The sequence below is a fragment of the Phoxinus phoxinus genome (genome assembly GCF_949152265.1).
Source record: "Phoxinus phoxinus genome assembly, chromosome: 23".
NCBI lineage: Eukaryota > Metazoa > Chordata > Actinopteri > Cypriniformes > Leuciscidae > Phoxinus > Phoxinus phoxinus.
The window spans coordinates 873,347-886,093 of record NC_136898.1 but is presented as its reverse complement, the minus strand read 5'-3'; the positions used below and the strand labels follow the sequence as shown (position 1 = coordinate 886,093).

Here is a 12,747-nt window from a genome sequence, read left to right as displayed (position 1 = left end):
GTAACGGCTCATAAACGCTGCTTTATCAGGAAAGATTAAGCAAGATTCAATGAAAATAACAGAAACTTTTCTAAGTTTCTCTTTAGATATGAAAACACCCGCGCCACGGTTTGACTTTGAAACGTGCCGTGCTCATCATTTTGTAAAGCGACATACACAGGTATTGTGATATATAAAAAATTCATACCATAACAAAAATAAACACCGGTATTCGGTATGAACCGGTATACCGCCCAGCACCATTATCTATATCACCCAAAAGCCAGTATTAGTTTTCATCCACTGTTCTCCATGTTATAGCGAATCCTTGTAAACTTATGTTCACCGTTCTTTTTCATAAATATAGGATTTGTATTAAATCTAGATTAATTGAGTCGAATGGGACCATGTGAATGGACACCCAGCCCTCGTCACCACATGCTCAGTTCTGTGCTGCTCACTCCTCTCGTTTTCTCTTCTTGAGTTTAGAGGGAACTCGAAGTATCATTATTACGGGATCCGTGTGAAGCCGGACTCTCCTCTGAACCGGTTGCAGGAGGACATGCAGTACATGGCGCTGAGACAGCAGCCCGTCCAGCAGAAGCAGAGGTCAGTGTCGTCTCCGTCGAGCTTTCTGCTGTTTATTTCAGTTACAGTCCCCCTGTGGTCACTCACTTTATCCCTTAAAACTCCTCTGATACATATTTGAACCTTTTTTCTTTGAAAAAAATTATTAGTGCCTTAAAATATCTTGAATGTAACTCGACACCCTTGCCTCATTTAGTATGCGTGGTCCTATGAATATGCAAATGAGCCCCGCCTCACTTCCATATAAAATATTGCATATTTGCACTCTAAACAGTGAAATATTATTACAATGTAAAGCAGCTGTTTTCTACGTGAAGAATCCTGAAAAATAAAGTGTATCATGGTTTCCATAAAAATATTAATCATAAATGTGTCTTGAGCATCAGATCATCATATTATACTGATTTCTGAAGGATCATGTGACACTGAAGACTGGAGTTATGATGCTGAACATTCAGCTTTGATCACAGGAATAAATTACACTTTACTAGATATTCACATAGAAAACAGTGGTTGTACGTTGTAATAATATTTTTGATCAGATCATTATCCCCAACGTTCGGCCGGCAGTGAAGTTAACCGCTCTTTTGTCCCGTCTGCAGGTTCAAGCCGGTGCAGAAGATGGACAGTGTTTCGGGGGAGAGTTTCTCCAGCGGGGGGCAACACACACCCAGCGCAGCGGAGCAAACCTTCATCGCTCAGAGCCAACACCATCAGCAGTTCCTGGGTAAACACACACACACACACACACAGCTCAAGCTCAAGTCATGTTTTAGAAGAGCTGATCTGGGGTGTGTTTCCCGTACACCGCCGTAACTCGCTGCTTCACTATCACAGTGCGATGCATCGTTGAGGAAATCAACTAGCTAGTCACAAATGTTTCCCGAAACCATATTGTCGCAAAGACCCGCCCCCTTAGTTACTGTCGCTATGTCCAACAAGCTACGCCGCTCTCACACACACCATGTTCTCACACAGTGAACAACACACCGCGGAGCAGAGAGACACTGACAACACACTGACGGACACAGTCCAACTTACTTTTAGATATTAAACAGCCTCAACTTTCAAATTTGGTCATTTTATAAAGAAATGTAAATATAAATACTGTTTTGTGGCTCTTTAATGTGTGTGACAGATCGCTCAGTTAAAGCGGCTCGTGAACCGATCATCTCTTCTTCTAGTTCATTTATAGCATCAAATAAACATGAATGAACATCAGAAGGAATGTTGTTTAAACCGCGGAGAGACGTCAGTACACTCCGCTTCTCAAGCTCAAATCCTCCAACGGTAATCTACTAACTCTCCTGACTGCTCTGTCCGACAAAAGTGGCGGATTATGATTGGTCAGAACGCCTGTCAATCAAGCTCCCTGCGAAGGGTCAATTGGTCGTTCAACCGCGTTGGTTAATGATGTCGTGCAGGTGCTGGAGTGTAGTTTTAATTAAACTGTTTTGAGATCGAGTTAACGCTAGATGTTTTGCTATACATTACGGTTATGGCATCTGAGGAATATTTCTCATGTTTCCCAGTTATTTTTCTTTATTTCCAGATTCACTCATAGACTCGTTCTTACACACTAGAGCTCGTTCACACGTTCAAAAACTACACTTTAAATCTCTCCACAAACTAAAAGATGTAAATGTCATTTGTATGTATTCCAAATAATAGACACAGATTGCACTGAATGGCCGCTTGATTATTTGGCTCAAGATCAGGATTTATTGAGTCCACACGTCATGAAAACTAGAAACCGCTTCTAACCGCAGGAGATCTGTCGCTCACACACACAACTCTGCGATGCGGTTTGCGAATGTTCGTGGGAACGATGGGTTCGGGAAACACGACTCGTTGAACTGCTGATAGCAATAACTTGTGAGCATAGTTGGCTAGCGATGCTTTCGGGGAACACAGCCCTGAATGTCCCTGTATGATGTCCCTGTCAGACGGGTCCAGAGCTCTGCCAGAGTTTGTGGAGCTGGACCTCGGAGAGCCTGTTGAAGACATCGGCCTGGAGGACGTCAAAGCCCTTCAGACGCTGTACAGGGAACACTGCGAGGTCAGTCCACCGGTCAACGCTACAAACCGCCCTACACTGCTAAATATGCTCTTCTTACTTAGTGTTTTTGTCTTGTTTCCAGTCCAAATATCGAAAAATTCTCAAATCAAGATGCATTTACTAGAGGAGTAAAATGACAAGATGTCAGATAACAGAATCAACATTAGTTTTCTGACCCCACTGGCAGATCATTTAGCTTGTTTTAAGCTACAACTCACTTAATTTTTATTTATTTCCCCAGAAAAGAAGACATAATATCGTATGGCATTTTACTCATCTAGTGAATGCATCTAGAGTTAATTATAAGTGTATTTTGACGGCTTCGGGTCATTTTGACCCCCAAAGGAAGGGTTTGTTACAGAACCTGAGGGAAGGATGAGGGTTTCATAGGGCGCTAGTTAGTCCAGTTCTCCGCTTAAAGTGATAGTTCACCCAAAACTGAACATTAGCCCATGATTTACTCACCCTGGAGTCATCCTAGATGTATATGACATTCTTCTGTCAGACGAACACAATGTTATATTAAAAAATGTCCTGGCTCTTCCAAGCTTTATAATGGCAGTGAATGGGTGTCTGTCTTTGGACGTTCATAAAGTGCATCCATCATAAAAGAGTAAATCATGGGCTAATTTTAATTTTTGGGTGAACTATCGCTTTAAGTCTTGTTGAATTACAGTTTAAAGGTGTTGTGATCATTTTCCCACGCAGGCCATTTTGGACGTAGTGGTGAACCTGCAGTTCAATCTAATCGAGAACTTGTGGCAGACGTTCTGGCGCTATTCTCCCTCCAGCACCGTAGAGGGCGTCACCATCACAGAGAACAGGTTTGTGGCCCGGGCCTCCTCCTCATGCAAGCTAAGTAGAGTAAATGCATGATTCCTGAGATGTGACTGTCGTTAACGCAGCGGTGTGAGTGAGATCGAGGGCCGCCTGCCGAGCGACACACTGATCCTGCTCTGCCGGAACGATGATGTGCTGAAGTGGATGAACACATGTGATCACCTGATGTACCAGGCCCTCGTCGAGATCCTCATCCCGGACGTTCTGAGACCCATTCCTAGTGAGTCGATTCATTAACACGCGTTTTGTATTATTCTGCAAAAATTGCTTTTTCATAGTATTTTTGTCTTTTTCCCAGTCGAAATATCTAAACATTATTAAATCAAGATGCGCTTACTAGAGGAGTAAAAGGCCATGAGATATAATATCTTCTTTTCTGGGGAAATCAATCAAAATTGAGTGAGTTGTTGCTTAAAATGAGCAAAATCATCTGCCAATGGGGTCAGAAAAATTAAGATTAAGATTATGTTTCTTACCCCATTGGCAGATGATTTTGCTTTAAGCAACAACTCAATTTTGATTGATTTCCCCAGAAAACAAGACATTATATCTTCAGTAAATGCATCTTGATTTAAGAATTTTAAGATATTTGTGAAAACAAGACAAAAATACTAAAGTAAGGAAAGCAGGGTTCCTACGTGGTTTGGAAAAGTATGGAATTTTATTTGAGTAATTTCCAGGTCTGGAAAAGTATGGAAAAAAGAAAGCAGAGTATGGAAAAATATTTGCATTTCCAGACTATTGCCCCTGTTTAGTTTTCTATAATAGAAAATCTAATGAAAAAAAAAAAAAAAAAATGCTGTGCATTCACGAGTTCACACATACATGAAATCAGATATAGTAATTTATCCCCCCTTTGACTGGGATAGAAAACCAGCCAAGAGTGAGGTGATGGGGTGGTGGAGGGATGCTGTGAAACTGTCATGATGGGACACGGGTGATACCGGCTTAGATCCACTTTTTGGGGTGAAAATACTGACATGGCTAAGACTTTTGCACAGTAGTGTATGTGATAAACTTTTTTGTGCCCTTGAGAAACTATTCACATGTGCACGGGAATTGTTTTGCATGTTTGCGCATTACAATTTCTACTTGTATATATAACCGTCTACGGACACTACAGCAGAATATATATAAATAACTGGCTTAAAACCATTTTTTGGTGGACTGAAAATACTAATTTTGCTTTGGAGGTCTCCTACAAAAAACGCTTTCATTTTCTCATAATATACATTGCACATCACCACATTTTTCATGATTCTCAAACACAGTTTCGATGATTCAGTCTCTTTAAATCCCTCCTTGTCACAAGCCTACTCTGCTGTGATTAGTCTACAGTGCTTGTCGGAAACTAAACACCCATATTACCCCCTATATAGATTGTACACACTGTAAAGACAGTAATTTACCATATCAATCCGAGCTCGAATCCGATGAAACATTGGAAGAACTAGTTATTCAACCCGAACCTCCATCGCAAGCACGATTTGAACGTTTCTCAGTGATACGCTAGTAACACCCAATAGAAAATATATACATCAATAAATAATCATACTGACTGATAAAGTGGGTCCCATCTTTAATGGAAAACCGTTTTGTAAACCTAATTTAGACTTCATGGAGATTTGAGAAGCATTGGTCAAAAGGTTATACTGCTGTTGTATTGCTGTGGCAATTTTAACCAGAATCTTCACATCCTCATCCTTTGAAAGTGTTTAGAAAGATAATTTGCTTTTGCAGAGTAGAAAACAGCGTCTTCTCGACATACACAACACGAACCAGCTACAGTGTTTGAGGGCAGGTCAAGTTGCTCACAGGCGGACAGCGTAGAACATAGGTGGGCATTAGGCAAATGTGTTACCCAGCTTGATCTCATGAAAATGCGTCTCTATAGCACATATTGTGTTGATCGTGCAATTTATACGCAAAAATTATTTTTTACGTAAATAGGATACACAGTTTTCGCGTGCATATGATACACACTTTATTATACACATGCACCCCACACCACTACTTAACCTACCCATGTGTATCCTATGCACATAAAAACTCATTCTCACGTATAAATTGCACGATAAACACAATAGGTGCTAGGGACGCATTTAGTGTGACCGGGTTGGTTACCCAGTGACGTGTAGCCGTGAAGTGGGATTAAAATTCCTGATGACTCGTTTTAGGTGGTTCAAAGTCGATTCTTTCTTTTGAGAAACAATAACTTAATTTATTGTGTGCTCTTTCATTTTCATACCTTTGCAGAGAGCTGCATTACACATGGCATGAAAGGGAATATTTGAAAAAGCATAATAGGGGCAATTTTAATATGGTCTGAAAATCTACAGAGAAGGTTTGAAATTTGAGTCTGGAAAAGTATGGAATTTTGAAATGGAAAATGTGTAGGAACCCTGGGAAAGCATTTTTTTGCAGTAGTCCTTTTTGTTTTAAAGCAGCTTTATAGAAAAATTATGTTTATAATATCTTTAGTCACATTTATCAGATAGGAGCTGGACGACACTATAGTTACATTTCACTACGATATAAACAATCACGCAGCTGAGATTAGCGATGTCGATTTTATAGCATTACGTGAGTGTACTCATGAATGCAATTAATGTTGGTCATCTGCATTCGACAGGTGCCTTGACTCAAGCCATCCGTAACTTTGCCAAAAGCCTTGAGGGCTGGCTCACCAACGCCATGAGCAGCATTCCCCAGAGGATGATCCAGACCAAGGTAAGAGTACAGAGGTTATGCATTGACATCAGTGTCTCACAGGAACACGGAGTGGCAGAAGAGCTGCTGAGTGACTGCATTTAACAGAGGAAACTGAGGAAACGCCAGTAAAACACACGATTATCAGTTTAAACTGAAGGTTGGACTCGATATAGTGTTCCTCACAACTCACCACAGATCCAGTGATCATGGATATTGACACGCAGAACGCTTTATATAAACACAATATCGCTCTAAATCCATGTGATCACTTATATCAGTGTTATATATATCATCATATCGTCCAGCACTAAAACTTGTGTAGTTTTTTGTCAGTGTTTATTTAAAAACATCCAATAATGCAGAATATACGATGTTAAATATTAAATTGATGAGTTGTCAATACAATATCAATACAATACAATATATAGGGTGTGATTTTACCCATAAATTGGGCATATTGACACTAAATGATAACAGTAAATCCAGCTTTCTCTGCCTGGATCCAGTTGTTTCTGTGAATCGCAGGATTCATTCACTTCTCTGTTCTGTGTCTTTCAGAGTCTGTAAAAATATACCTCAGATTTCTTCTCAAATATATTTATACAGTCAATCTCTAAACTCTTTCCCGGTTTAGATGCGTTTTGTGTGTGTAAACAAATGCTGCCACTCAGTGTCTCTGCCGCTCTGTGTGTGTGTGTGTGTGTGTGTGTGTGACCGCAGTCACACCGGCCGACGGTGACGTCACATGCATACACTCTCTAGAAGATTACGAGTGGTTTTATTGCATGACTGCCAGCTAGAGCAGTTGGTAATGAAGCCTGTCTGCCGTGGAAAGCCTAAGAGCGGTCTTGTGTCGCGCAGGTTTCTGCTGTTAGTGCCTTCGCTCAGACCCTGCGCAGATACACGTCTCTGAACCATCTGGCACAGGCAGCGCGTGCCGTCCTGCAAAACACCTCACAGATCAACCAGATGCTCAGCGACCTCAACCGCGTGGACTTCGCCAACGTGCAGGTACGTCACATGATCCACGTCCTTAAAGAGATCGACCAACCAAAGATGTACTCGCCCTCATGTCACTCGCCCCAGGAGGAGGGGCTTCATAGAGACTAAACAGATCGCACTGACAGAGAGGAGCCGCAACAATGGAGAATATGAGGAGAATAATCAACATTCAAGCAGGAAAACCTGTTCTAGTCTAGACCGAACATTAGAAGGGCATCTTTAACCCCTTAACGGTCACTGTCTTGCTAGACGGTTGCTTTTTTTTTGTATCACATATTTTAATAATCATCATAAATTAGGTATTATTCGAAGGCTTACAAACTCAATTCATCCTGTGAAAACTATTTTGAATTTTGACATTGCGTTACCATGGAAAACAGTACTTTCAATTATTTTAGCTGGCTCCTCCCCTAGTGGGCGTCTCAGGTTTCATATTACAACATGTATTTTAACTACTTAATCGAAACCTTTTTTTACATTTTTGACAAAACACATGTCGTTGGAAAGGTCTGAGTCTCGAGGTTCAATGTTTGGTGATGGAAGGGATATTTGGACAGAAATGTATTAATTTCTTGACTAATTTGTTACAGGAAAATGCATTAAAAAAAAAGTTGTTTTAAATGTTGGTTACACCCGGTGGCTATTTTTGGTACAGCGCCTAAACAAAATGTCAAAGGAACTTTCATTTTTGTGATGATTTCAAATTTGGAGCACAATTTGGTTAGATATATGGCTTTGATTTTATAGTATTAATAATTTTGTATTAATAATTTTGTATTTTTGTATTTGATTTACAGTAAATCTAAACGTTGATAGTTTTTGAAGTGCTTTGAGTCAGTAGTCTGCATGTAGCTGGTCAGTGGTGACGTTGAGCTGTGCTGCTGTGTACAGGAGCAGGCCTCGTGGGTGTGCCAGTGTGAGGAGGGGGTGGTGCAGCGCCTCGAGCAGGACTTCAAGGCCACCCTTCAGCAGCAGAGCTCACTGGAGCAATGGGCGGCCTGGCTGGACAACGTGGTCACCGAAGTCCTCAAGCCGTTCGAGGACAAGCCCTCCCTCCCCAAAGCGGCTCGCCAGTTCCTGCTCAAGTGGTCCTTCTACAGGCAAGACCGTTTCAATGCTTGCTTTAACTGTGTGTGTTGAGTCCATACGAGGGCTGGGTATCGGTTCAGATGTTTCCATTCCATTTAGATTCTAAATCTGATTTCCGATTCGACTCAATGAATATAGATTTAATACAAATCCTATATTTATGAAAAAGAATGGTGAACATAAGTTTACAAGGGGTTAATTAATAAAAAGAATTTAAGAGCCACAAATCTGCATATTAAACTTTTTATTTTAGGCACATTAAAACAGAACCTAACTATATTTCAAATGCATAGACAGGATTTTGATGCCAGATGAAAAATTGATGCTGAAAACTCAGAACAGTGGCATGCCTTGATCAAACAGGAACTAGTTATTTTATGTTTAATATGAAACACACATAAAATCTCTCAGCATTCACTGTAACATGAGGCCTATGAACAGTGGAGGAAAATTAATACTGGCTTTTGGGTGATATAGATAAAAAATATGGAAAAAAAATCTATTCGTGGCCTTTTGAGAATCAATTTTGAATCGACCACATAAAAAAAAATATTAATTGACAAATGTTTTTTTGCCCAGCCCTAATCCATACTGGAATCTACATGATCTCTAGATCTCCTTCTGGTGTGGAATTGCTCTGAGGCCAACCAAATGAACTGTACATTTATATATATATAAAAATTAACTGTTCATTTGGTTGGTCTCAGATATAGATATGTGACCCTGGACCACAAAACCAGTCACATGGGTCAATTTTTTTACATTGAGATTTGTATATAACATGGAAGCTGAATAAATAATCTCTCCATTGATGTGTGGTGTGTTATGATAGGACAATATTTGGTCGAGACACCACTATTGAAAATCTGGAATCTGAGGAGCAAAAAAATGTAAACATTGAGAAAATCTCCTTTAAAGTTGTGCATTTATGTTCACGATTGTGCTGCATTCACTCACAAAAATACATGTTTTATATATTTACGGTAGGACATTTACTAAATATCTTCATGGAACATGATCTTAATATCCTCATGATTTTTGGCATAAAAGAAAAATTTATAATTTTGACCCATACAGTGTATAGTTGCTATTGCCACAGATATACCCGTGCGGCTTGTGTTGTGGTCCAGGGTCACATATATATATATATATATATATATATATCCGCTCTGGAGAAAACCGTGATGTCATCGTCCTGCTCAGTTCAGTTCTCATATAATGCTGTCAATGCAGGAGATCAATAATATTGTTGAATATTAAGCGTCAAAAGCCAAAAATGACAGCGGCGAGGAACCAAAACTCCATCAGTGACAGAATGGAGTAAAACCCTTGTGAGAAACTAGACTCAGTCTCAGTTCTCCTCTGGCCAACAGTGCATGATTATGGTTCAGGCAGCATTAAAAGTCAGTCAGATTGGATCAGAACATTCAGAATAAGTCAAAGTAGGCGGAGCCTCAGAGCCACACCCACTTGTTACGCCACAGACCAATGGTAGTGAAGGAGTTTACTAGCCAGAGCGGAAAGAACTCCAAACGAACTCAATTCTCGCCTGATTTTGGTTTATGACAAGTTCGTTCTTTGACTTCTGGGCCTTTAGAGCAAAGTGCCAACAGAACTTTTAACTGGCCCGTTTTATCGGACTCTTACAGCTCTATGGTCATCAGAGATCTGACCCTGCGCAGCGCTGCAAGCTTCGGCTCCTTCCACCTGATCCGACTGCTGTACGACGAGTACATGTTCTACCTGGTGGAGCACCGAGTGGCCCAGGCCACGGGAGAGACGCCCATCGGGGTGATGGGAGAGGTAACGTGTGTTTAGCTCAGCACGAGCAGTCGATTGCGGTGACGTCCGTCTCTCTCTAATCGACATGTCTTTGTGCACTGCAGTTTCAGGACCTGAACACCCTGTCACCCGCCAACATCGACAAAGGTAAGCGAGCCAGCGCTCGGACGGCAAGCGGAGACTCATTACTGGGTTACGCAATTACAACCCAGGCTAACAAGCCCAGGCACTTTAGACCAGTAGGAGACCGTTGCTGGATGCCCCATTACTGTAGAAACACTTCTGTCTGTGTTAGACAGCTTCTGCTATACGAGTGCCACTTCTTTCTTACATTTCATCATTTAGAGGACGCTTTTATCCAAAGTGACTGAAGAATACGATCGGTTCATCTTAGGCTCAATAAACACGAGGAGTGCTCGTAATACAAAGTTTCAAAAATCGTGCAAGCTAGAACAGAGAGGGATTAACCCTTGTGCCCTGTTCGAGGTCTGTGTACAGCCTTTATGGTGCGGGTCAAATTGACCCTAATTGGATTCAATACAATTCCTCAAAAATCACACTATGAAAAACAACAAAGATTCAGGTACAAATTGTAAACTTTTAACATCAACATTTGTCAAACATTACAAAAAAACATATGATTTATGAAAAAATCTTCAAAAGTTTGTTTTGACAAAATCTGATTATTATTGATTAACAGTATACTGTTTTTTTAGTTTTTTTTATGCTTAGAACATCATAACTGAACAATTAAATTTAGCTGTATAATGAAAATGAATTCACTATTAGTAATAGTACGAACGTATAGTAATTGTGTTTGTATATGTCAAAACACATCAGCATGTTGAAACTTTGCATGCATGTTCATCATGATAAATGAGGAAAAGTCACAAAATATCAAGAAAAAACAAACAAAGGTTTAATTTTATTTCAGGAAGCTTGAAAAAATAAATGATAGCTAATTTTTACAATCTGTGGCTGACAAAATATTTTTCTGTATTGAAATAAGTATGGAAAAGCACATTTTTAGCTTCATACGGTAGTAAAAAGACACAATAACAAAATATAACCAATAAATGTTATTATTTTGGGTCGGTACAGTTGCCTTAGAGCGTTAAAATATGTGGGTCAAATTGACCCGCGAACATAACAGAAGAGTTAAGGAATAGTGAAAGCAGAAGTTCTTTTTCAGAAGGAAGTTGTCAGGGATTTGACAGTCCGGATAGGGATCAACATTAGCACTTGTCCGGGACAAGAGGATCTTTTGAAGAGGCGAGTGAAGAGAATTTACCTCGCCCGACCGGTATCCGGATTCAAGAGTCAATAACAAAACATAACTAGGGAATCACCAACACACGACTGATTCTGCGTTCATTTAGTGTAAGTGGCTCTCACAGCCTCATGAGGAGAAATGGAAACAAATGAGTGCAGTTCACAGATACTCAGTTAACACTGCGGTAAACATAACAGTTAAGCAGCATCACACGACCAAGAGTGCGGAATACCATTACGACTGAAAATGTGACACCGGTTTCATACGACAGTTAATATTAACTAGTTTATTGAAGTCACTTACATTTTAGACACACTATTGATTGTTTTTGTTCTATTTTAGCAGCAAAAATAGTTCCAAACAAAGCTCACAGCAGAACCATAAAGCCTCTGAACGATTCAGCGTTTAGCGAATCGGTGGAGACAAAGATTCAATTACAGATTCATGAACAACTGCCTCATTCCTGAACGAATCGATTGAATGAATGACTCAATGACTCGCTCGTTAAGGCGGTCCCCTGCCGCCACCTACTGGCGGTTTACTGTCATGTTTAAAATATGATTACATTCCTTATTTGTATATTCAAAATATATTTAAAACAATCTCATAACATTATTTGATGTTTTGTCTGTATTTTCTGTCATTCAGTCGTCGACCTTTCAGTGTCTTATTATTTTAATTTATTGATCAAATTTAAGATTTTAAAATGAAGCATATTTATTTAAAAAAAAGCCCTTTATAAAAGGTAAACATCATAAATATGTCAAAGCTGATGAGAACATTTCTTCAGAATACATTAGATTTACAACACGCACACAAAGGACAAGCACATGAGGCTTCATTTCGAGCTCTGAAACATTGAAAGAAAAGGTTTTGAAAGTGATTGTGTTCCTCTTAATTGAACATGTGCCTTTGAACTGACGCCACACTGTGCTGTCTGCTAGATGACGTGAGCGAGATGGACAGCGATCTGGACGAGGACATGGAGGAGTCGGACGAGCCTCTGGCGAAGCGGGAGAAAGCGGAGACCGAGGTCATCCAGGTGCTTCAGGTCGGAGCCATGGAGGACGGCACCAGTGCTGTGGTGGGAGTCGTCAATCCCAGCATGCTCAGCGCTTTACCCCCGACCGAACACATGCTCAGCTCCACCGGGACCAGCACCATCCGCCACGTGGGAAACACATACGCCTCGGTGTGAACGCCCATCCGTGTCCCGCTCATCCCATCCATCTCGATCAGTCCTATAGAGACCAGAGCGTTTAGGCCACGCCCACAGCGGGGGGGCGATCCAGCCGTCTCATTGACTCTGTAGTGTGTGAAGCTGCCTCCTCGTCATTTATGACTTATAGCAAAAACAAAACAATGTCTGAAAGCTGCTGTGTGACGAGGTGTACAGCAAACCAGCTAAAAACACAGAAATACA

At 40.6% G+C, this 12,747-nt stretch overlaps 1 protein-coding gene across 2 annotated transcripts in view; it reads left to right on the top strand.

Annotated features, from left to right (window-relative positions):
- The window catches only part of rfx3 (regulatory factor X, 3 (influences HLA class II expression)), a gene marked incomplete at its 3' end in the record, with an annotated part of 36,084 nt that extends 23,562 nt beyond the window's left edge, over window positions 1-12,522 (top strand). For both annotated transcript variants that reach the window (XM_079599780.1, XM_079599779.1), the window contains 11 exons: window positions 469-588; window positions 1,170-1,294; window positions 2,514-2,626; window positions 3,335-3,450; window positions 3,532-3,686; window positions 6,099-6,196; window positions 7,040-7,189; window positions 8,072-8,280; window positions 9,919-10,072; window positions 10,156-10,198; window positions 12,269-12,522. In XM_079599780.1, coding sequence (XP_079455906.1) covers window positions 469-588; window positions 1,170-1,294; window positions 2,514-2,626; window positions 3,335-3,450; window positions 3,532-3,686; window positions 6,099-6,196; window positions 7,040-7,189; window positions 8,072-8,280; window positions 9,919-10,072; window positions 10,156-10,198; window positions 12,269-12,522 — 1,537 coding nt within the window. The remainder of the gene's footprint in view (window positions 1-468; window positions 589-1,169; window positions 1,295-2,513; window positions 2,627-3,334; window positions 3,451-3,531; window positions 3,687-6,098; window positions 6,197-7,039; window positions 7,190-8,071; window positions 8,281-9,918; window positions 10,073-10,155; window positions 10,199-12,268) is intronic.
- Window positions 12,523-12,747: the final 225 nt, after the last annotated feature.